This window comes from Dendropsophus ebraccatus, chromosome 4 (assembly GCF_027789765.1).
Source record: "Dendropsophus ebraccatus isolate aDenEbr1 chromosome 4, aDenEbr1.pat, whole genome shotgun sequence".
Classification (NCBI taxonomy): Eukaryota; Metazoa; Chordata; class Amphibia; order Anura; family Hylidae; genus Dendropsophus; species Dendropsophus ebraccatus.
In genome coordinates, this window is record NC_091457.1 from 127,709,641 (window position 1) to 127,734,778 (window position 25,138).

The following is a 25,138-nucleotide window of genomic DNA, read 5'->3' on the forward strand; positions in this document are numbered from 1 at the left end:
GATTTCGAAATAACGATTTGTTTTTTATAACGATTAGCGTTTAGAAGGAACAATAGATCGTATGGAAAAATCGTATCGCTTAAGCCTATCTCACAGGTTAAATCGGTGAAAGACTGTTTACACGAAACGTTCTGCGAATTTTTTGCGAATGACCAACGATGATTTGAGAACATGTTCAAAGATCAAAATGAACGATTTCTTGCTCGTCGCTTGATCCTTCGCTATGTTTACACGGAAAGATTTTCACTTGAATGCGATCGTTATCGTGCAAATTCGAACAATAATCATTACGTGTAAACGCAGCATTAGCGATAATCGTTTGGTTGAATAGCAGTTAACGTTTAACGACCGAACGAGAAATCGCTGATCGCTAAATAAGACCTGGACCTATTTTAATCGTTGGCCGTTCGCAAATCGTTCGCATTGAATAAGACGTTGTTCGCAGTAGTGATGACTGCAATAGCGACGACAAGACGACATCAAGAACAATCATAAGTAACGATTATCGTTCCATGTAAATGGGTGAACGATTTCAGGTCTTTCACAATAGTGGTCGTTTGAGATCGTTTATCGTTAACAATTATGCGAACGATAATCGTCTTGTGGAATAGGGCCCTTAGCCCATGGGGGTAATGTGGGGTAGGAAGTATAAAATAGGTTGGGATGCAAGAGGGTGAAGGCCATATGACGGTCTACAGTTATATCTGTGTGGATTTCAGTTGCGTATAATATAGAATTGTGCTGATAGATTTAGGGAACGGGGAAGCTGAGTCCACTGTGAAGTGTGTAAAATTCTATATGAGATTTTAGATTTTTTGATCTTTATTTTTTATATAATTGTGGCAATATACTAAAGAATTTTCCAATTCCGGAGTGCCCCCTTAATATCTCTAGGTTGGTGATATAAAGCATTAATAAATGATGGCCATAAAATCCCTTTATTCAACAAGCTAATAATCTATAAGTTATATCAAACCAATGAAAAAAAGAACTCAAAGCAAAAAAAAAAAAAATCAACAGCAAAATTAAAATGTTATGTCTCTCACAAGGAGAAATCACTCTATGGTAAAGTTCAGTTGAGCAGAATGTGGAAATGGTCTTGGTCGTGCTGCCTGGCTAGAAGAGGGTTAACAGCAGTGACAGCCTCAGCCTGCCTCCCTGCACTCAGGAGAACACTGCTGTGCTACCATGTGAGCGCCTCCTCCCGCCTACAAACCTTACACATTACATCAAGAAACAGGACAATTCCTTGCAGTGCTTTCTGTCTGCTGTAACCTCAGCCTTTGGTTCGCCTACAGATCATGGTCTGTGTTCCGCCCTGAGATCAGAGTCCTGCCTGGACTTTCTGGACTTATTTCTTAGCAGGCGGTCACAGTGCAACCAGTACAAGGAAGGCCCCAGCTCCCTGTACATGTGCACAATGGCCTGGTGGAAAGTGAGCGCTGCTGGGAAAGACATTAACCCTGACCTTGCCAGTGAGAGAGAAAATCCTTCCTTCAATGTTGAGACCCTCACTAACATTGTGGATGGAGGCGTGGAGGGGACTCGCTGCAGAAGAACAGTAGGTAAGCACTAGTTATTAATAATAACTTCTTTATATAGCGCCAACATATTCCGCAACAGCCCCTGTTGTCATTGCTCCCTCACAATCATAATTTCACATTAACTTATCATTATGTTTTAGACAAGTCCCCCCCTTCCAATAGTTTTTAGGTAATATGTACAGGTGTAGCAGAGCTGCATTTGTAACAGAATTCTACGCATAGTACTAGATTATATATTTAGTTGTGCATATTTCTAAGCCATATTGCTATGTCTGCCCATTCCAGGAGAGTCGGACACTTTAGAAAGCGCTTGTAAACTTCAAGAATTATATCAGATTCACATATGTGCCACAATGAGCCAAACGACAAACACGACTCTACTGCACCTCTGATAAATGAATAACCATGTCTGTTCTGTGAGTGCATTTACATGAACTGGCACTGAGGTGACAGAAACAACCAGTTATAATCTCACAATTCTCAAGTGACTGGGGCACAGGTGCATAATACCCTGTTCAGCCTCTAGGAAAAGTGCGGTGTGTGAATAGGAGCTCCTGTAAACAATGAATGCTGAAGTACCACAGTCCAGTTACACAGCTAATTGTCTGGAGGGGAGGGGAACGCTGGTATCCCACCAATCTAATATTGATGACTAGAGCAATAAAATGCTTGTTACCGAAGTAATGAACCCTATTAAAATCAGTGGGAGACTCCAGCATTTAAGAAGGTGGCCCCTACTCAGCAGAGCGTAGGGTGCCTGGTTCACCTTTAAGGGATCTGTATATTAAATATACAAAAATTGCAATAAAAATACAATGTTACTGCAAGACGCATTAGAACTCCGGCGTTATGCTGTCAATTCACAGAGCACAGCCGTCTTCTTATTGTTCTCCTTGTGGTCATGGCCAGAATGCAGCTTCTACACTGTTGCCAAGTGGTCCTGTGATGTCCCACCACGGGTGTTTCTAGTTTGGACACCTGTCGCAAAAATGCTGTACTACAAAGTGAAGTGGTAAGGAAGGTACCTTCTCAGGTTTTAGCACAAGATGTCACTGTATATACTTATGTATGTTGCACAGCTGTAGTAAGTCATGGGTTATTATTGTACCTTGTGATTCTGTACACCAATGAGAAAGGCTGTTCCTTCTTTCTAGCTATCTCTACCCTTTTCTCTTCTATGCACTCTCTTCTTCACCACTCACAGGAGCTGTTACATACACCCTGTAGGAAGTAGTCACATGGGGAGATGAAGTGTAGGACCACACTTAGTCAGTTCTTCTCTGATTCTCTGAGGAGTAGGACACACAGATCTGGCATCCCTGCTGAACTTAGCCAGCAGCCTGGCTCTGCCAGGTTCCCTGTCTGGGACAGACCAGCTGTAATGGACACACGTATGGAGAACTCAGAGACTTTTTTTTCTAAAGCACTACTTAAGATGCAGTGCTAAACACTAAAGAGAGGACAAGTCAGAGAACACCTCAACCGACACCGTGAACATATCTAAAAGTACAGGACAATATCCTAAACAGAGGAACTGATCTGGATAGAGCAAAGCAGCCAAGGGCCTACGTACTCTATCTTGCAGCACAAGGGACACAGGAAAACTTCAGACACTTTGCTCAACTCAGGTAACCAGGACTGGGGCTTGTGTCACCCTCGTAGGATGGGTATGCCAGTACTGCAGGGCATAAGGTGTTTATAGGGACAAAGGTCGAAACACGGGCACATGTATTCTTCTTCTTTCAAGTATTTCTTCTTCAAGTATCTCTTTTACTAAAGTTCCGGCAGAGCACATTACTAAATTGGGTTGGGGTTTTCCCAACGAAATCCTCTACTCTCCCGACAAACTCTTCTCTACTCTTCTGAACTCTCAGTACTCAACCAAGCTAGCACTACCATTCTACCTCTGCACACTGGCAACTATTAGTACAGATTCAGTGAGAGCAAGTCTGTATCAGTCACGTATTATCCTACTATCCTGTATTATCAGAGACTTGTCAGTAAAGATCAGTTTATTCAACTGGGACTCATTGCTGTACTAATTGCACCAGCACCCGTCTACACCAGCTACACTATCCTTGGGTCACATTCCCCTTTCTGTTGGTGGAGGTACAGACAGTCCAGATGGGTCATATCTCCACTCCGGACCACCATGATAAGCGCCCAAGGGACCTCTCACAACCCGGCAGGTCACCAACCATTGGGGAACAATATAGCCAGCCACACACTAAAGCAGGTATACCATCCCACCTGTATAGTGAACTAGCACTGGCGTCACAAGAGAGCTATAACCAACCACCATAAAAATGGCGTCACCCGGAAGAACTCAAGAGGTGGCTGGTCGAGCACACACCACAGTCTACCATCCGGACTCTGCCACCATTCTCTGAGGGTTAAGAGTCCATCTGCCCCATTGTTCTTCCTGTAGTTGACTCTTCGAGGTAGATGGAAGGTCTTCTTAGGAATTCTCTGTCTATCAACATGGTTTTACATGTGTCATCGGTACCACAGATTGCAAAAAGCGGATGGTATACTACCCTAACAACCTGGCAGCAGTGTGGAGGCTGCATTGTGGCCGTGCCCACAAGGAGAACAATAGGCAGTCAGCACTCCTCTCTTCCCGATGCCTAGGATTGTTTACTACTGAGCTGATTCTGATGCTCCCTGGGTGGCTTCCCAGCGCTTGAACATATTGTATTTTTTGTGCTCTAATTTTTGTATATTCTATTTCGAGGGGATTTGTAAACAAAATTTTCAAAAATTAGAATGAAAAACTGCAATACGTTACTGCAAGACCCATTAGAATTCCGGCGATATGCCTTCAATTGACCGCATACCACCGGTGTTCTATAGTGTCCTGCAGTAACGTACTGCATTTATTATATGGGGTTATTATATTATATGGGGTTATATATTATATGGGGTTATTATAATGTTTTATAATAAAGGATGTCAAAAACTATGACGGGTAGAGTACAACCACCATTCCTAAGAATGGGTCAGTTGTAGTCCTGTTTACTAAAGGAAAGCAGGTCAGGGTATTCTTTTCAATGAGAAGAGATTATGCTTGCCCGGCTTATTCCATTCCACTGAACTGGACTAAAACTGGACTGGAATTGTGGGAGTTAAAAGACATATATATATGGCCTGTGAGGTTGCCGCCAGAAATCTGGTGGATATGGTTAGGGGAGGGATCAGGCAATGACCATTTGGTGAGGTGGTTAAGGCGGCAGAAACATTTCTCTTTAACTGTCGGCTTTATTGTCATTGAGACAAAAAGCTTAGCTGTCCTCAAGTTACGTCTCATAGAGAACAGATTGCAGGTGACTGGCAGGCTAGCTGCCCAATAGACTTTAAAGAGCATGTACCAACCTTACTCTCTAAAAAGGGCCTCCTCAACCCACCCTGGTGTGATCGATTTAACGTATAAAAATGAAACATCCTTTTCTTTTATTCAAAGATGAAAAAGTCTGACAATCAATATCTCAATGTATAAGCAAATGTGAAAAGCCAGTGTGACATGAATAAAGATCAAGCTGATCTACTTTCTATGTAAAAATCTTTATAAAAAATGATATATTTTTTGTGGCCATAGACAATGGGGTAGAATAAAAGCTATTCTTACCTCCCCCCTAATCCCCCTGCTGCAGCTCCCGTTAGTCTTCTTCTGGTCCCACACCACTTGACCACCACTGTCCGCCTATGAGATGAGAGCTCAGAGCGGGAGCAGGGGGCAGGTAAGTATGTTTTTTTTTTTCTGTTTTTAAATTTAAAAAAGAGAGAGAGCAAACTGTTCAATACCCCTTTCAAGCCTGTTTCTCAATGTACATTACAGGGTTAGTGTTACTTTAACCTGTACAGGTTTGGCTGACTTTTGATTTTGTAACTTTTCACCTTACATAATTGACCAGTGCACATATCTTTTTATTCTTCTAGTGAGCACCATTAACAAGGACCCTGTCTTCAGCCGAGAATACCTGTACTTCAAGACCCAATCGGAGAGATATGAAGGAGCCATCAGGAACACTTTCCACTTAAAGAGGAAGATGAAGGAAATGGGATGGGAGGAGGACGGCCCAGTGATTGAATATATTTACAGGTTATTTACCTAGATTCTTATAAAGGAAGACATAATTTTAATAATGCATTAGGAAATCCACCAGTCTACTCAAATGCTGAGCTTCTTTGGCAATGTTCAAGGGAGTTTAGACCACTGCCAGCAGTAATCTCCATTGTGGCCATGATGGGTCTATATGCCCTTGGGTTGAGGCCAAAAAGGGACTGCAAGTCCCTGCCAAAATATATGTTACATGCAAGCATTGCAAAAGACTCTGTTGCAAACTTGCCATGCATGCTTTTTTTTTTTCATACAGTAAATCTTCCCCAGTGGACAGAAGTTATAAAAGCACAAAATAGTACTCCATTCTATATGTGCAGGCATGGGCCCCATTGACTTCAATGGCTGAATGTAGTCTGCTCTAGTGAATACTTTCTGGTTGGGACCCTAGACCATGGTCTGCATGTATACGTTCAGTAAATAACCTTAAAAGAGTCACTAATTGACTATATTTGACCCATTGAGGTCAATGGGACCCGTTCCTGCACATACAGTTAGAAGTCAGTGTCTCATTTTGACAGAACTCCAACATATACATACAATATGTCAGCAAATCATGGTGAGAACCTGGTCTAATTGTTTTATCTACAATACGGAAAAAAACCTACAGGAGCTTTTAAGAAATCCCATTCAGAATCCATAGGAGTCAATGTGCAGTTGGTCTTCCTTTGCAGTTATAACACCATTCACCATTCTCTGAAGATTTTATACAAGATTTTGAGGTCCATGGGGATTTTTGCCTTTTATTTAAAAGTATGCAAAAAAGAGCCTGTGGAGCCTCATTTAAGAGTCTAAAAACACAGGACTAGCCAGATATCCTTCCGGGAATGGCCCAGCCATGGGGTGGCTCATGTAGGGAAACCACCTAAATCACCATATTAAGTGGCCCTATAAGTCAATGTAATGACAAGGGAAAACCCAAGGTCAGGTATCCATCCACATACAGCTGTTTCAGGGTGTTGCCCTTCATCAGTGTGGAGCAGGATTCTGGTAAGGTGGGACCAATGCCTAGTAGAGCCATACGGGAAACAGATCAATGATCTCAGGGAGACCAGCTAAACGATAACACTGTCGGCTGCTAGTGAAAGCGCTCAATGCAGTTAAATCCTAGGTACATTGCTCCCTAGGATATATGAATATGCATAAAAGAGCCTGTGTAGCCTCATTTAAGAGTCGCAAAACACAGGACTAGCCAAATATCTCTCCAGGAAGGGCCTAGCCAAGGGGTGGCTCCTGTAGGGAAACCACCAACACCACCATATTAAGTGGCCCTATAAGTCAATGTAATGACAAGGGAAAAACCAAAGCCAGGTATCCATCCACAGACAGCTGTTTCAGGGTGTTGCCCCTCATCAGTGTGGAGCAGGATTCTGGTTAGGTGGGACCAATGCCTAGTAGAGCCATAAGAGAAACAGATCGCTGATCTCAGCCAAAGAAAACACACTCAGGTGCCAGCCACAGCGCGCAATACAGTGAAATCCTTGGTGCATTGCTCCCTAGGATATATGAATATGCATAAAAGAGCCCATGGAGCCTCATTTGAGAGTCTCAAAACACAGGACTAGCCAAATATCCCTCTGGGAAGGGCCCAGCCAAGGGGTAGCTCCTGTAGGGAAACAACCAAAACCACCAATGTAATGACAAGGGAAAACCATTTGAGGCCAGGCACTGATGTTGGAAGAGAAGGCCCAGCTTGCAATCTCTTCTTGTTCACCCTAAAGGTTTTAAGTGGGGTTGAGGTTGGGGTATTGGGCAGCTGGTCAAGTTCTTACACATCAAACTCATTCAAACATACCTTTATAGAACTTGGGTACTATGGCACACTCCTGCCAGAACAGACAAGGGCTGAACCCAAATTGTGCAGACAAGCCTAAAAGTCTCTCTGGACAGTTTTATGCTTCCAACCTTATCAGCCACCAAGGCTTGGGTGTGACGTTACCTATACCCCACCCTCATCGCTGCACCCACTAAGAACACTTTAGATCTGCTGCTGATCTAAGAATTAGATTGTTTTTCAAACATTTATAAAGCATTGAAAAAGGAATAGTCAGCATAGCGTCTATTAAGGGGAGGGATATACTTTATCATTTAATCCACACAGCTTTCCTATAAATCAGCAATGAGGGGAACGTTTAGTTCTAATATAAGAAAACCTCAAGGGCAGTAATTACCGCATTAGAAGAGATTGATATTGAATTGTACACTTATTAATATAGCGTTGATCATTTTCACCAATTATCGAAAGGAGTGCTGATCTGTTTGTAATGAGAACTTTTGGGTAATCGGATTAAAAAGGAAGGGCTGTTTCTCCATATTTAGTGTAGGTTTCCACTTTTCATTACATCTCCTAACCTAAATCTACATGAAAATATTAATTTATTAATTTAATTGAAATTTTGTTAAATGATGCCCAGTTATGTTCCAAAGCTCTTAATTGAGACTTAAATTTTTTTTTCAGTAATGAAATTTTATATGTGACTGATCACAGGGAGTCTGACCTAAGTGATCCCTTGTTATCATTGGAAACAGGGCCCAACTCTTTACACTGACTGGAGGGGTGTATCAGCAGATGCTCCATTCATTCTCTATAGAGCCAGCCGAGTACAACTCTCTCTGTGGATTCATAGAGAATGTGTGCTCTCTCCGGCCTACTGCTTAGCTTAGCTGGGAAAGTCATATACCTGTATTAACAATTGCAGGGGGTTGCCAAAGGTCCAACCCCTCATGATCAGACACTTTCCCCTACCTTGTGAACAGGGGATATGTTTTTAAGGCTATGTTCACACTACGTATATTTCAGGCAGTATTTGGTCCTCATGTCAGGTCCTCATAGCAACCAAAACCAGGAGTGGATTGAAAACACAGAAAGGCTCTGTTCACACAATGGTGAAATTGAGTGGATGGCCGCCATATAACAGTAAATAACTGTCATTATTTCAATATAACAGCCGTTGTTCTAAAATAACAGCAAATATTTGCCATTAAATGATGACCATCCACTCAATTTCAACATAGTGTGAACAGAGCCTTTCTGTGTTTTCAATCCACTCCTGGTTTTGGTTGCTATGAGGACCTGACATGAGGACCAAATACTGCCTGAAATATACTGTACGTAGTGTGAACATAGCCTTATACTGGAATACACCTTTAGGCTGGGTTCACACTATGTATATTTCAGGCAGTATTTGGTCCTCATGTCAGGTCCTCATAGCAACCAAAACCAGGAGTGGATTGAAAACACAGAAAGGATCTGTTCACACAATGTTGAAATTGAGTGGATGGCCGCCATATAACAGTAAATAACGGCCATTATTTCAATACCACAGCCGTTGTTTTAAAATAACAGCAAATATTTGCCATTAAATGACGGCCATCCACTCAATTACAACATTATGTGAACAGAGCCTTTCTGTGTTTTCAATCCACTCCTGGTTTTGGTTGCTATACAGCCTCACAAATACAGCCTCAAATATACATAGTGTGAACCCAGCCTAAGGCTGGGTTCACACTACGTATATTTGAGGCTGTATGTTTGAGGCTGTATAGCAACCAAAACAAGGAGTGGATTGAAAACACAGAAAGGCTATGTTCACATAATGTTGCAATTGAGTGGATGGCTGTCATTTAATGGCAAATATTTGCTGTTATTTTAAAACAACGGCTGTTATATTGAAATAATGGAAGTTATTTACCGTTATATGGCGGCCATCCACTCAATTTCAACATTATGTGAACATAGTCTTTCTGTGTTTTCAATCCACTCCTTGTTTTGGTTGCTATGAGGACCTGACATGAGGACCAAATACAGCCTGAAATATACATAGTGTGAACCCAGCCTTAAGGTGTATTCCAGTATAAGGCTATGTTCACACTACGTATATTTCAGGCAGTATTTGGTCCTCATGTCAGGTCAGGTTGGCAGGGGGACCTGCCAACTCTCCTATTTACTGACTCTACCGGGGGAGAGAAGGATCAGGCATATTTGATTTCAGTTGCCCGATCTTTTTGTTCTTATGGTGATAACTACAGGTCAGAGGAGTCTGAGAGCCTCACATGAACACCTCTATGGGGGATCAGAAAAGAGATCTGTTGGTTGTTTAATTTCACCTCCCATAAGTGGTGCCAACTTTCTTCCTTCTTCAGGAAAGTAAAATTTACCATAGGAACATGACACCAAAGATTAAAACCATGTTTTTTTTCATTCTGCTCGTCTAATTTTAGGGCATTAGGAGGAGAACTTGCCCTTAATATACACAATGTCTTTATGAAAACGATCAGCGCCCTGGGTACGGATGAGCAAGCTGCCAAGTGGCTCCCCCTTGCAAGTAACTGTAACATCTTAGGAACCTACGCACAGACTGAACTAGGCCATGGTAAGTTCCTGATTGATAGGGCACATATTAGAATCGAGACTCAGTACTCCTGCCAATGTCTAACCATGTTTTGAAGAAGCAATTTTTTACAGCCTAAATGATGTCGGGTCATAGCTATAATTTCTCTTTGCTCATTGTGACATACTTATATCACATACTAGATGTGATCATTTCCTTATAACGTTACAGGCAATTGTAGACAAAAACTGAGAAATTCACCTTTGTGACACTTGTATGTAAATTGATCAGATGAATAAATCCAATTCTTTTATAGACCCCCCCCCTCCCACTAAAATATGTGTTCATGTAAATACATAGCTCAGACTAATCATCTGACTCTAAGCACACAATGAACTGTTTGGATATGTATTCTTGTCTATCTGACTTGTTAAAGTGTTATACAAATTGAAGACAAATTCACTCTCCTCCAGATAGAAGAAAACCTTCATGCTTGTTCCATACAGGGCAAGGTACTGGCTGACTAGAGAGATACCTAAAGTTGGCAATACACCCAGTGAATTGGGGTATGGGAGTGGTTTTGTACTATTAGTGTAATGCAATGCATTTATGTTGTGTATTTGCAGGAACCTATCTCCGGGGTTTAGAAACCACAGCCACCTTTGACCCTAAGACCCAAGAATTTATAATAGACACTCCACAGATAACTGCAACAAAATGGTGGCCAGGGGATTGTAAGTCAAATTTTAATGAGTCCTGTGTATATTATAAATCTCCTGTACTGGCTCAGGTACTTACATTTGTGTTCTTGTTTTGTATAGTAGGAAAAACCTGCACTCATGCTGTGGTCCTAGCCCAACTCTATAGCAATGGAAAGAAGTATGGCATGCATCCATTCATAGTCCAGATTCGGAGTCTGGAGGACCATACTCCACTCCCAGGTAACAATCTGAGTTAAATGTCTATGGCTTTGTCCATGTCCATGTTTTCCAGGACTTCCTTGGGTGGCATCCATTTTCTCCAGGACCCGGGAATCGAATGCCTAGTGTTTGTGTTCGGCCATGTAGCCGAACCCGGATGTTTTTCTGATGTTCGCTCATCACTAGTCATAAATATGGAGTTGATGCCTTTGCGGATCTTGATGTAGAACAGGGATGGGGTACCTGGGCATGATGGGAATTGTAGTTTTGCAACAGCTGGAGGGCCGAAGGTTCCCCTCCCTGATGTAGAAACACTAAAGATTTTACTGCCATGGTGGCATACCCTAATTGTATGGAAATAGTTGTCACAATTACTTTCTATTAAGTATTATTTACTCTATAAGAATAGCAGCTTTGGTTGTAAATATATAAACCTGCCATATCAGCCAATAATTTCTATGTTACTTTTTACTTGGCCAATTGAGGTATCCGATGTAATATTACATATAGGAACAGATCATGCACCCTCTTTTCCAGGAATATTTGTTGGGGACATTGGGCCCAAGATGTCCTTTGAGCATATTGACAATGGATTTGTCATGATGAGGAATATTCGAATCCCAAAAGAAAACATGTTAAGCAGATACTCGCAGGTATATCTACCTAAACTGTATATATCATAAGTGTCTTGTATGTCATCAGATTGTTGAATAAATAAAGGTTGAATGTCAACAGCAAATTCTTTACCAGCCATTGTGCTACTGCGCCCACTGAGCTATAGCCAAACCCTTCCTTAGAATGGAACTCCTAAATACACTGAAAGCTACTCTGTACCCACAATCTGACCCCCCAAACCACTTGTACCGTCTGATAGCTGCTTTTAATCCAAGATCTGTCCTGGGGTCCGTTCGGCAGGTGATTCAGTTATTGTCCTAAAAAACTACTTTTAAACTTGCAGCCCTGTGTCAAACTAACGTGGCCTAGAGTGACTATGCATTAGGCTGGCACAACATCTTGGTCCCTCCTCCCCGCCCTCTTCATCATTAGGAATGCCCCAGGCAGGGCAGCTGTGTGAACACGGCACATGGGCTGGATCGTTAAGGCACCTGTGCAGCGGAGAGGAATAGGAAAAATCCTGCCAGTGGCATTCCTAATGATGAAGAGGGTGGGGAGGAGGGACGAAGGGTTGGTGCAAGGTTAGGGCACAAATACTCTAGGCCACGGCAGTTTGACACAGGGCTGCAAGTTCAAAAGTATTTTTTTAGGACAATAACTGCATCACCTGCCGAACGGACCCCAGAACAGATCTTGAATTAAAAGCAGCTATCTGAAGGTACAAGTGGTTTGGGGGGGGGGGACAGATTGTGGGTACAGAGTTGCTTGAAAGCTACATAGTCTGTAAGGCTAAAGAAGACATACATACGTTCAACCAGTTCAGCCTGTTACAAAATAGTGTTGATCCAGAGAAAGGCAAGAAAAACAATTTATCTCAATTTAGGGGGAAAAAAATATTTCTGACTCCAAATTTGCCACTCAGAAAAAAATCCCTGGATCAATATCACCTGTCCAGAATCTAGTGACTATAACCTGTAATATTATTACACTCCAGAATTTCATCCAGGCTCACTGCTCTTACAGTAAAGAATCCCTTTCTAGAGCGAGATGATGTTCCCTTTGTTAAAGGGGTACTCTGGTGAAAATCTTTTCTTTCAAATCAATTGGTTTCAGAAAGTTATATAGATTTGTAATTTACTTCTATTTAAAAATCTCAATTATTCCAGTACTTATCAGCTGCTGTATGTCCTACAGGAAGTGGTGTATTCTTTTCAGCCTGACACAGTGCTCTCTGCTGCCACCTCTGTCCGAGACAGAAACTGTCCAGAGCATTAGCAAATCCCCAAAGAAAACCTCTCCTGCTCTGGACAGTTCCTGTTTTGGACAGAGATGTCAGCAGAGAGCACTGTGTCAGACTGAAAATAATAGATCACTTCCTGCAGGACATACAGCATCTAAAAAGTATGGGAAGACTTGAGATTTTTAAATAGTAGTAAATTACAAATGTATATAACTTTCTGAAACCAGTTGATTTGAAAGGAAAAGATTCTCGGGAAACAACCCCTTTAAAGATACTGTACTGTGTATAAACAGATCTTTGTACTGCCCCCTAATATATTTATATATAGTTATTAGGTCACCCTCTCTGACATCTTATCTAAATTAGCCTAATTGTGATAACTGTAGTCCTTCCATACCATATCCATAAGGTTACCTATATATCTCTTTAGTTACCCATCTTTCGACCCTTTCCAGTTCCTCTGTTCCAAAACTGTGCAAAGTATACAATGTGTGATCTGACTAGTGCTTTGTGGAATGGTAGAACTATTTCTTTGTCATGTGCATTTATGCCCCTTATGATCGATCCACCCCATGATCTCATTTGCCTTGGCAGCAGCTGCCTGACACTGGTAGAATAAAATTTACTGTCAACTAAAACTCTTTTTCTATATCTAACATATACAGTGGACGTCATGACCCTATGGACTTATATCTATATCCACCCAAACCATATGTCCATCTTTGAATGTCAGTTTACAGTTTTTACATAATCTACATAAATGTTGAGTCCCCTTTGTAAATATATTCTACTCCTCATACTTGACTGATCTCCAGTTGCTGGATGATTGTTTGCACTACAAGTACCTACCCAAAAGCTCTTAGCAATCTGTCTGTCAATATGTTCATACATCCCTGAGCTATAGCAGAATTTTTGTTCCTGTGTACTTTCTCCAGGGGCAGAGTAACTTTACAATGGGCCCCCAGGATGTTCACCAAGCTTGCCCCCTCCAACCCACTGTTACTATGGCGGCACTAGCTTTAGTCTTTTTTTCTCCATAATGCAGCCTGTAAAGGACCTGTGGTGACATCATTGTTGTCACATGATAAGGTCCTTCAGTTGTCTCCTAGCTGCAGTTTTGCCCTGATTTGTGCAAAATTGCGGTAAAAAGCAGCGATTTTTATGCAAATCATGGCTGAACTGCAGCCTAGAGATAATACACCACTGAAAGTATAAGTCTGTTTGGGTGGCCATGGGTCCACCAGGAGCTCAGGGCCCCGGGCTACAGCCCAAAACTGACCTATTATAATCCGCTACTGACTTTGTCACTTGAGAGTCAGGGTATTTGCACACTGAGTAATTTTGATGAAAACTCCATCCGCCCGTGCATAGAATGGAGTCTATGATACGGGCGGAGATGTGCGCGCCACAGTCCGCGAGAGGGTGCGAGCTGAGAATTCCGTGACTGAGTTTCCGTCAAAATTACTGAGTGTGCACATACCCTTAGGCACTTTTTTTTTAAGCTTTTGCATGTTATGAGTGTCACTTTGAGGACTGATCACATGCATTTCTTCTTCTTATATAAGTATTACCCTGTCCTCACACACAGTATGCTTAGGACCTGGCTAATATCTTGAAATATTATTTAACCAAGGCCAATTTTCATTTTTGCGCTTTTTTTTCCTTCTTGTGTATATAAGGCCATAGCGCTTCCATTTTTCCACCTAGAGACCCAGATAAGCCCTTATTTTTTGCGAAACTAATTGTACTTTGGAATGACAGACTTCATTTTTTTTCATAAAATATGCTTTGAAAGGGGGATGATTCAGACTTTTATTAGGGGAGGGGATTTTTCATTAATAAAAAAAACAACTTTTTTTTTACACACTAACTAGAAGTCCCCCTGGGGGACTTTTAGTATTAGTACACTGATCTCTCATTAAGATCTATGCAGTTCATATATACTGCATAGATCAGTGAGATTGGTAATCTATTGCTCTCTGCTGCTGAAAGAGTCTGAATACTTATGTAATAAATTTCAGTATTTATTTAAATACAATACTTCTAATAAATGTTGGTGGAGACGACATAACCCCAGCCATGTGTGCTGTTTTTCATTTTTCACATATTGTGGAGGGTGCCACATGTATTACCAGAGAATATGATGATATAGTCATTCATTAGACTGTACAGTATAGATATTTAATGTCACCTTTCCTCTTGGAACCAGGTACTGCCAGACGGTTCCTATGTTAAAAGTGGATCTGACAAGATAAACTACTTCACCATGATCAATGTGAGGGTCAGCATGATGAGTAGGGAGGTGCTGGAGCCACTGATGAAGGCCTGTACCATCGCTGTACGATACTCGGCTGTGAGACGCCAGTCAGAGTTAAAACCAGGGTACAGTATGTTTGCCAGTAGTGGCTGACTATATAATATATATATGTGTGTGTATGCTATCCACTATGTAAATTTTTGGACAATTCTATTTAGCTGCTTTTAAAAGACATGACAAGTAACATGACACCATAACACCTACCACAAGGTGCTTATTGGAAACCACATATACCAAGGGGTAGGTAAAACCTTCCAAGTTTATTATACATGCTGTTACATCTATCTATCTACACACACACACAGTATTTTCCTGCGTATAAGACTACTTTTTAACTTAGGAAAATCTTCTCGAAAGTCAGGGGTCGTCTTATACGCCGGGTGTAGTCTTATAGGGCGGGTGCTGAAAAAATTTGGAACCGTACTGGAGAATCTGCGATCCCTGCATATGGTGGGGGGAACTCAAAATGGCCACATTCCCGCCGCAGAGCAAGCTGCAGGCATCCTGGGTATGGAAAGAAGAGATATGGTAGAGTGGCGCTGTGCCTAGAAAAACACACCTCTTTTACCCGTCTGGCCGTCTTTGTATCCTACCGATATTACTGTACCACCTTCTCTGCCTCTGAGATCTCGCTTCTGTTGTTTTTTATCAATTTTTACTTGATGTGCCTTGGAAGAGGGGTAGTCGTATAGGGCGAGTATATCCCAAACTCTATATTTTAACTGGAAAAGTTGCGAGTCGTCTTATATGCCGGAAAATACAGTATTATGATTTTATACAACATGGAGAGAAAGGAACTGCTGCACATCCCATCTATGGCTGATACTAATGCTGCTAGGCCTATTTTAAAATTCAACACCAGGGTGTCTGTATATAATTTGATCAAACCATAATAGCCCCGTGTACCACGTGCAGGTCCCCTGGTTCACACGGGTCCCTACGCTAACTCCACACCGTGTCGGTCAGTGACAGACAATCCTGCGAAGCGTGCACATGCAGGGAAGGGAGGCCATGGAATGGCCCTGCAACCCCAATGTCACAGGACCAAACCCAAAATGCCCCACCAGAACCCAGCCAGCACCACCGGCAGGAAAGGCTGCCCCCAAACAACACAAGTATGAATAAGGTATTACACTCATCACTGCTGCTCACACAGAATGGTGTTGAATTTTAAAATAGGCCTAGCGGCATTAGTATCAGCCATAGTTGGGATGTGCAGCCGTTCCTTTCTCTCCATGTCGTGTTTTACAGTTCTCTCTTTTCTGAACAGCTCGCACTCCTTTATAAGACCCACATGACCAAAATTAGCAGGATATGCCTGTATTCACATGTCAGTACCTTATGTCTTTCCCATTCTGTGTGAGCAGCTGTGGTGAGTGTAATACCTTATTCATACTTATGCTGTTTGGGGGCAGCCTTCCCTGCCGGTGGTGCTGGCCGGGTTCTGGTGGGGCATTTTGGGTTTGGTCCTGTGACATTGGGGTTGCAGGGCCATTCCATGGCCTCCCTTCCCTGCATGTGCACGCTTCGCAAGATTGGCTGTCACTGACCGACACGGTGTGGAGTTAGCGTAGGGACCTGTGTGAACCAGGGGACCTGCACGTGGTACACGGGGCTATTATGGTTTGATCAAATTATATACAGACACCCTGGTGTTGAATTTTAAAATAGGCCTAGCGGCATTAGTATCAGCCATAGATGGGATGTGCAGCCGTTCCTTTCTCTCCATTATGATTTTGTTTTATTTTCCCTAGGGATAGAGAACCAAAAATCCTAGACTACCAAACTCAACAACAAAAACTTCTACCCCTTGTGGCTACCTGTTACTCCATCAGATTCATGGCGAAATATTTGGAGAACTTTTACAATAATGTGTACAGTGAAATTAGGGAGGAGAACTTTGACTCTCTGCCAGAGGTAATATGATGGGCTTGCTAATTTTTGGAACTGGTAACATTGTATGATAGACAGCACACAATGTTCTTCTGTATGCATTGTGTACACCTGTTTTAGCTAGTGTGGTATGCATGTGTTGTCCGTCATGTTGATTTCTATTTCCCGTGATATGGTTTCCTAATGCAGCCTATATTTCCCTTAATGGCTCTGGCTTTGCAAACACCGAGGGGGCAAAGTCTCACCACTTCACTTGCTCTGCAGTAAGTTATAGATCTCTGATATATCCTTTAGCAGGGATGGGGAACCTTTGGCCTTTCAGCTGTTGGAAAACTACCATTCCCATCATGCATGGACGGGCAAAGCCAAGCTTTGGCTGTCCAGGTATGATGGGAATTGTTAGTTTGGAGTGCCAAAGGTTCGCCACCCCTGTTTATAGAGAAGGTTTGGTGAGAGCTTCACCAGTCTCCCTTTATTTCTTGCAAGCAGTTTCCAGCTGCATTTTTTATAGAACACACTAGACATCTACAAACAGAAGAGACAGTCAGGGGTGTTGTATACCTCTGCAGCTGGTCTGTGTTTGATGTTTGGACTCATCTACTATATCACTGCTCTCCTCATCTCTATAGATAAGGCAGGAATCAAATTTTTAGCAGCACACTGTGTTTAGGGAAACATACAGAGGAACAAGTAGAGTGGGTCTTACAGGGCAGACCACTTCCTGTTACACATGAAGCCATGTAATTTTCTAGTGGTCTAGTGGTGATCACATGGCCCAGCTGCACTAGAGAGAGGTATAGATGCAGCAGAGCTTGGATTAAAAAAAAAAAAATGACACAGCTAGTGGTGAATTAGCATTATATCGGTAAAAAGGAGTGCTGCTTTACCTTGAGAATCTTTGGAAGTCGGAGGTACTGTGGGTGGTGTTGTCATAGGATTCTGTGTGCATTACATATCAATAACAGCTCAAAAGTCAGTCACTCTGCATTCAGAACAATACCAGGGACTCCTTCACTTGTTGTGTGATCAGTTAGGGTCCTTGTCCTCACAAGTAGAACTAATGAATGGTCTAGTTGTTATACTGTAGTTTTATACTTATTATAATGGCTTTTGATCATTCTGTATACTCAGCTCCATGCTCTCGCAGCCGGAGTGAAGGCTTACGTAACAGAGATCTGCTCAAATGGGGTAGAGATCTGCCGCAAGGCGTGTGGGGGCCACGGCTACTCCCTCTACAGTGGTATACCTTCCCTCTACACTAAAGTTGCTGCTTCATGTACATATGAAGGGGAGAATACTGTCCTGCACTTGCAAGTCGCAAGGTAACACTATATAACAATATTTGACTGACATCACTAGAGAGGATTCAACTTGTGTTTTATTTCCCTCTAAATTTTTACTTATTTTTTCCAGATTTTTAATGAAATGTTTTGCTGGTGCCCAGTCGGGAAGACCATTGCCAGCCAGCATAGGGTATCTATCTTCTCCAGCCACTAGTGGTTGTCAGGCAAGGACACCTGGTGACTTCCTGAATCCGGAGGTGTACTTGAAGGCTTACCAGTATAGGGCATACAGGTACGTGAAAGATGTCTTTAAAGCGTGTCAGCTTTAAGCAATATTTGAGCTTTTGGTTAAAGGAGAAGTCTGGCGAATTATAAAATCTGACAGCTGGCAGGGGGGAAATTAATTACTAGTACTAACTTACCTCTCCCCGTGCCCGCTGTGAGCAGCAGGACTGGCCTTGGGACCTGAGTTTTGATGACGTCACAACTCGAGGGGTGGAAGGCCTGTCCCAGCTACTGTGCCAATCAGTGACTGGAGCGATCAGTCTATCAGCTGGGTTGTCATTTGGCAGCTCTGGGGATCCTGGAGCCTGGTGGGGGTCCCGAGCCCAGTCCCGCCACTCACCAAGGGGAGAGGTAAGTTAGTACTTTTAATCAATTTCCCCCCTGCCGGCTGCCGGATTTTGATCATTTTTGGAGAAAATCTACCCATGTATGATAGCATATTACAGAACCAGAATAAAACCTGTCATCCTGTAGTGTATCTTGAATGACATCAGGAACCTGATGCAACTGCTACCTCTGCAGCCCCTATAGCTACACCTGTTTGCAGCACCATAAGCAGGGTTTCATATATTTTATGTTACCCATATTTGCATTGGTGGCACTGTCTGCTTGCTTCCTAAGCTCTGCCCTATAGATGCATGATTTCTATACCCAGCAATAATGAAGGCCAATGAGTTTAAACCCTAAGAAAAAATGCATAACAATTATATGATCATTTACGGTAACAGTAGTGACCTATCCAAGAAAATACAGCAAGTTAATCAATGGAAACCTAACTTGGCATACAGTTTTACATTGTATCCCTATGAGGCATCCAGTAATAAAACAGATCACTACATTACAGGTATACAATATAATATAAATAAATATGTCTTTTTTTTCAGTCTGATCTCCTCTGCAGCAAACAAACTCCAGAAATTATTACAGTCAGGAGCCGAGCAATACCTGGCATGGAACAGCACCTCTGTGGAGCTTGTAAAAGCCTCAATAGTAAGAGATTACTCACATTATGCCTGACACAGTGTCCTTTACGTCAGGCTGGTCTCCATCCTGCTATGGGTCAAAACTAGTTAAGAAACCTGAGCAAAAAAATCGCTGCAGGGGGCGTACTACCCTATGTATTCACTTCTTATATTGTACTGTGTACACACGTTGAAATTTGGTTTTATTTTGGCAATGCTTACTTTTAGAAATGAATATATGAATTATATATATATGAGTTGAACATAGAAATAGCTTTTCTTTCTTTATGCTCTTGATAATACTTAGGGAGGAATTACAAAGACCAGCGTACTCTTACACCGGTCGTAAGTTAGGCCCTGTCCCCTTTTCCCTGAGTCCTTTAGCGAATCCGGACGGCCAGGCGCTCGAACCTGCGCCCAGCGTACCAAAGCTACACCTAATTCCAGCAGGTGTAGATGCTCTTCGCTGCAAGAAAAAATATATACAGTAAGAAAATTATAGAACCTGTCCTATATCCTTTAGGATTTTCTGAACAGATGCCCCCATAGAAGTCTATGGAAGCTCAGGAAATCCTGACAACACCCCTGATGAATTCCTGATGGCCTCATGTGCAGAGGATTTTTTAAAATTATGTATTTTTTTATCTTCTATAGAAGTTAACTAGTGAAGTTTGCCTATATACTTATACAGCAGCATAAGTTGGAGGCTTCCGTTTTAGATATAAAAGGCAGATATGGTTGTGCTTCTCTATGGAGATGAGTCATGCCATGCTCCTATTATTATTATAGTCAGTGGGTATTGTATGCCACCATGTACACCCATACAGTGTAATACATCTGAACTGACATAAAGAATAAATCAGAGATGAACAGAGCCTACAGTGAGACCTTACCCAACAGAGATACAAACTATTACCAGGGGCGGATTAACTTCACCACAGGCCCTGGGCTGTTGACCAAGCCTGGGCCCCCAACCCTACTGTAACTATGGCAGCACTAGCGTGGTGTTCATAGTACAGGATAGATAATCTCATGATGACCTGATTTATGCAAAAATGTGGTGAAAAAACAGCAAATTTTGCAAATCATGGCAGAACGGTAGTCAGGAGACAATATACAACTGAAGTCTTCTTGGGTGGTCATGGGCCCCCCAGGAGCTTAGGGCCCCGGGCTACCGCCCAAAACTGACCTATTATAATCCGCTACTGACTATTACCTTACCGATGAAACATGATATTTGGTCATTAACGCATCCCACCAAAATGTTATGTCTTTTAGGCTCATACCCATTTCTTAACTGTTAAGATTTTTATTGATGTTCTGAATTCACTCTCCAACCCACCTGAAATAAAGGCCGTCCTGAAGCGGCTGTGTGACCTGTATGCATTGCATGGTATATTCACAAGTGCTGGTGACTTCTTACAACATGGACACTTGTCAGGGAAACAGCTGGACCTGGCTACTACAGCTTACCTGGGCCTCTTGGCTGAGCTTCGGTGAGTTACCCTAACAATTCTGCAGTTTGGCACATGACATATAGGGGGAGATTTATCATAGGGTGTAAAATTTAGACTGGTGCAAACTGCCCATAGCAACCAATCACAGCTCCTCTTTTCTTTCACCAGAGCTGGAAGCTGAGCTGTGATTGGCTGCTGTGGGCAGTTTGCAACAGTCTAAATTTTACACCCTTTGATAAATCTCCCCCATAGAGTTGTACATTGTTATATTGGGATTAAAGTGGTTTTCCGGAAAAAACAGACTGATGGTCTATCCACAGGATAGGTCGTCATTCACTGTTTGTCGGGAGAGGGGAAGGCATCCAGCACCCCCACCCATCTGCTGCTCGGTGTGTGCACTACACAGAAAATAAGTCTGGAATCAGTTGTTTCCATTCACTTTGTAGTGGCCGGACATGGTTACTGCAGCTCAGTAGCTGTTCACTTGAACAGGAGCTGCAGTTACACTTGGCTACCACTACACAGTGAACAGAGACAACTGCTTCCTGTCCTGTTCTCTGTGTAGTGCGGGTGCTAAACAGTAGAACAGCCTGGGTGTTGACCTATCCTGTAGAGATTCAATCAATCTGTTCTGGCCAGAAAACCCCTTTAGGGTGTGTTCACACGTACAGGATCTGCAGCAGATTTGAAGCTGCAGATTCAAAGCAAATCAATTCTAGGCCATCAAATCTGCTGCAGATCCTGTACGTCTGAACACACCCTTAGGGTGCCTTCACATACACCAGATCCGCAGCAGATCTGATGGTGCAGATTTGATACTGTGTTCAGTTATTGAGATCTAATCTGCTGCGGATCCGCAGCAGAAAATCCGCTGCGATACGGTGTGTGTAAAGCTATCCTTAAGGGAACTTTCAAGGCTTTGTTCTGAGATAAATTGTTATATTTGTAGGAAAGATGCAGTTCTGCTTGTTGATGCTTTCGATTACACAGATGAAGAGTTGTTATCAGCCCTCGGAACCTATGATGGAAATGTGTATCACAACCTGCTTGAGTGGGCTCAGAAAAATCCTGATAACAAGAAGGTAAGGGGACTCATTAGTTCACACATAGATGGGTCAGTGCTGCAGTCACTGGTTGGGTTAGTGGACACTTCCTTGTGTCAAAACAAAGGCCAGTAAGTGCTGCAGGATCAGGGCTGGTGAGTACACTTTTCTTGTTTTTACTCAGCCTGATCCCATTTATCTATATAAATATTTTCCTGGATATAGATATTGATTATCAGCTGCATGATCCAGTGATTGTGGTGAGCTGCATGGAACTGCATCTACTCTTTGCAAAGGCCATCACCGCAATAAACAGAAATGTTTATTAAAAACTTCTCCATCTTTTTTTTTTAGTAACTCCTTCCCCAGTAGAGTACTTAGCGGGGCATGATATGGTGCCACATGTGGGTCCCTGTTTTCTGCCATGTACATAATGAGTTTTTTAGGTAATACTAGATAAGAATATTGTGGCTTCAATGAAATTCCTGTTTTTAATTTTCTGCAGGTTTCTCCGGTATTCGAGACTTACCTGAAGCCATACTTGCACGGCAACCAATCCAAATTATAAAAAGGACTCATCATTAGTGAACAGACTGTAATCCTGGCTATCACCCAGCCATGTCTAATGTATGCCCAATATGTCATAGTGCTCTTTTAAAATGATCAGCTGGCTTTAGTATACATGCCCACAGTGGAGATATACAAAAACTCTCGACTACTTAGACTAGAGTTTCCTTACTTTTAAGCAAAAACTGTGCCTCAAAATTTGGTGCATTTTTGGCACACATTATTTAATTTAAAGTGTCCCTTTTGTTATAACTTTCAAGATCTAAATCAACAGTAGATGTGATATAAAGCAAGTTTGCAATATACATTATTTTTTTTTATTATCATGATGCTGTAAAACAAAGCTGAACTTACCAAAAATCCAGGTCCAGACTAAACCCAGGAATTCTGGCCAGTACAGAGTCACGGCTGAACGTGTCAGTCAGTCACATGACTGCCACATGACTGTGAGCGCTCAGATGGCCTGGGATACACAGGACTTCCTGTTTACTGACTCTAAGAAGAAATAAAAGAGTCAGAAAACAGGAAGTGCTGTGTTCTCCATGTTAACTTAAAAAGAAAAATAATGAATGTAAATTGCAAACTTGCTTTATATCACATCTTTTTATGGTTTAGATTTTAGGTACACTATAAAGCCTTAAAGAGTTTATCAGGAGCCACCCCAAAAAGTCCCAGTGTAGCCCCAGCCTAAAGAGTCTTGGTGATAACAATGAGAGACTAACGCAAGGAATGTGTTCTGGTGTGAGGCTGAGCGGTTCTTTTCACGTGAGGCCTATGGTCTTATACTCAACACTTTCTTGCTGAGCTTCTCATTTAAATATAATTTCTAATAGATGTATTTTACAAATTGATGTTATATTAATCAAACACAGCGTTATACAGGAAGATTTACTTGAAAGAGGCCCTGAATATTCTCTAATAACTCTCACTAGGGGAAATCTAATGGAAAGGTGCAATATGGTCCTGTCTCTTGAGCTTCGAACAAGCTGGGATGGCGCCATGAGGTGGGCACCGGACAGCTGTCGTAATTTTAAATCTCCTATTGTGACTTCTTCTAGGTGCATATCCCCGTGCCCTCTCATTCTCTTAAGGATGGTGCTGCACAATACTGAGCAGCACGTCTTCATAGTGTGAACCTATTGGGTCACCAACTTAAATGATGTAAGAGTGAATTTAGGAAAAAATATGGTGTTTGTAATGTACCCTCAAAGAGTGTTATTCAGGAGATGGTCCGGAAACAATGGGATCACTGATCCTTTCTCACAGAGGAGAGATGTCGGAGGACACAATTGATGATGTACACCATTTGCACACCACCTGATGGTACATTCGCTTTAACCCTTTATGACTGAGAATGATTTAGTAATGTGTGAATTTTTTCGGCTGGGTGGAATTCCATGTTACCATACAGAATAGGAATGTATTAATGTACAATGTAAATGAAACACTGAACAGGCGGATGTTTTTATTAGAATATCTTAAGCAGGCAATACATTATTATTTTTTATAATTAACCAGATTTACAAAATAATAATTCCACCAGTTTATAATTAAAATCTGTCTAGAAACAAAAGTAGTACTAATCTGAGAATAAAGTGGGGTTTGGTCACTTGTATCTGCATAGATTCGGCTATCACACCTGTACACAGTTTATATAGAAGAGTCGCCCACAAGCCTCCCCCCACATCTCCTCCAACTAATACTGATTCATGTGCGAATACGCAAACTGCGCCATTCCATAACCTTCAGCATAACTAATGTTAGTACCAGTTCTAGGGGATAACTATTGGGCAGAGAATCCCACAAATGTATGAAATCTGAATTCTACTGCAGCCACTGTACAACTCTAGATTCTGAAATGGCAGGAATATATTGGGCAAATGGGCATCTCCAGATGCCTACTGTAGGCTCTGCGATCTTGCTGCCTTTGTCTAACAAACAAGCTGCCGAACCCTGCCCTGGGGCAATACCAGTACTCGGGTAATTGGGCAGAGGAGGCAACAGGAGAAATATTCCACCCAAATAAAAGTTGTCAATTTCATGAAAGTTAGATATCCAAGTTCCATATGCTTTGCACTTACATACCATTTTATCAATAATAATAATTATCGTTTCCAATGGATTTGATATAAAGCGCAATTCCCTCCAAAAAACATTTATATCAAAGGTTTATATTTTCCATTATCTTATGAGAACAAAGTTGGTAATTTAGTCACCACTTTCCTGTATCGCATTCATAAACTGTGGAAGTCACTAAAACAAGCAGCACCAAAAACTTTTCCTTTTCACGTTCCTTGTATGAATTATTAAAGACCCGTATTCCACACATGCTATAACTTTCTCATGATCGTGACTAGTTCATTTGCAGAAGGCTATCTGTGAATATGACTGCTGTGTTGCAGGTAACTCTGATCACGTTTTCTAACATTTACTGACATGAGCCCCTGGCGTATGCTAGCCGTACCCCCGCTGGCCTGACGGGCAAGCAGGGGAGTTGTGACACGATGGGGAGGAGGGGTAGCCTCCTCCTGCACCTGATTTATTAAGGTTTACGCCTGGAAACC

The 25,138-nt window shown here is 42.0% G+C and overlaps 1 protein-coding gene across 2 annotated transcripts; it reads left to right on the forward strand.

Annotated features, from left to right (window-relative positions):
• Positions 1-1,207: 1,207 nt before the first annotated feature.
• ACOX2 (acyl-CoA oxidase 2) lies at positions 1,208-24,910 on the forward strand. Of its 2 annotated transcripts, none has more exons than XM_069966968.1 (14): positions 1,208-1,565; positions 5,481-5,643; positions 9,883-10,034; positions 10,619-10,726; positions 10,814-10,933; positions 11,450-11,565; positions 14,977-15,149; positions 16,839-17,001; positions 18,109-18,299; positions 18,391-18,552; positions 19,430-19,535; positions 20,786-21,003; positions 21,914-22,046; positions 22,513-24,910. In XM_069966968.1, the coding sequence occupies exons 1-14, from the start codon at positions 1,412-1,414 to the stop codon at positions 22,573-22,575; spliced, it is 2,022 nt and encodes a 673-aa protein (XP_069823069.1). In that variant the 5' UTR covers positions 1,208-1,411; the 3' UTR covers positions 22,576-24,910. The 2 variants fall into 2 exon arrangements, with proteins under 2 accessions (XP_069823069.1, XP_069823070.1); XM_069966969.1 differs by having other exon boundaries at positions 1,208-1,561.
• The last annotated feature ends 228 nt before the right edge of the window (positions 24,911-25,138 follow it).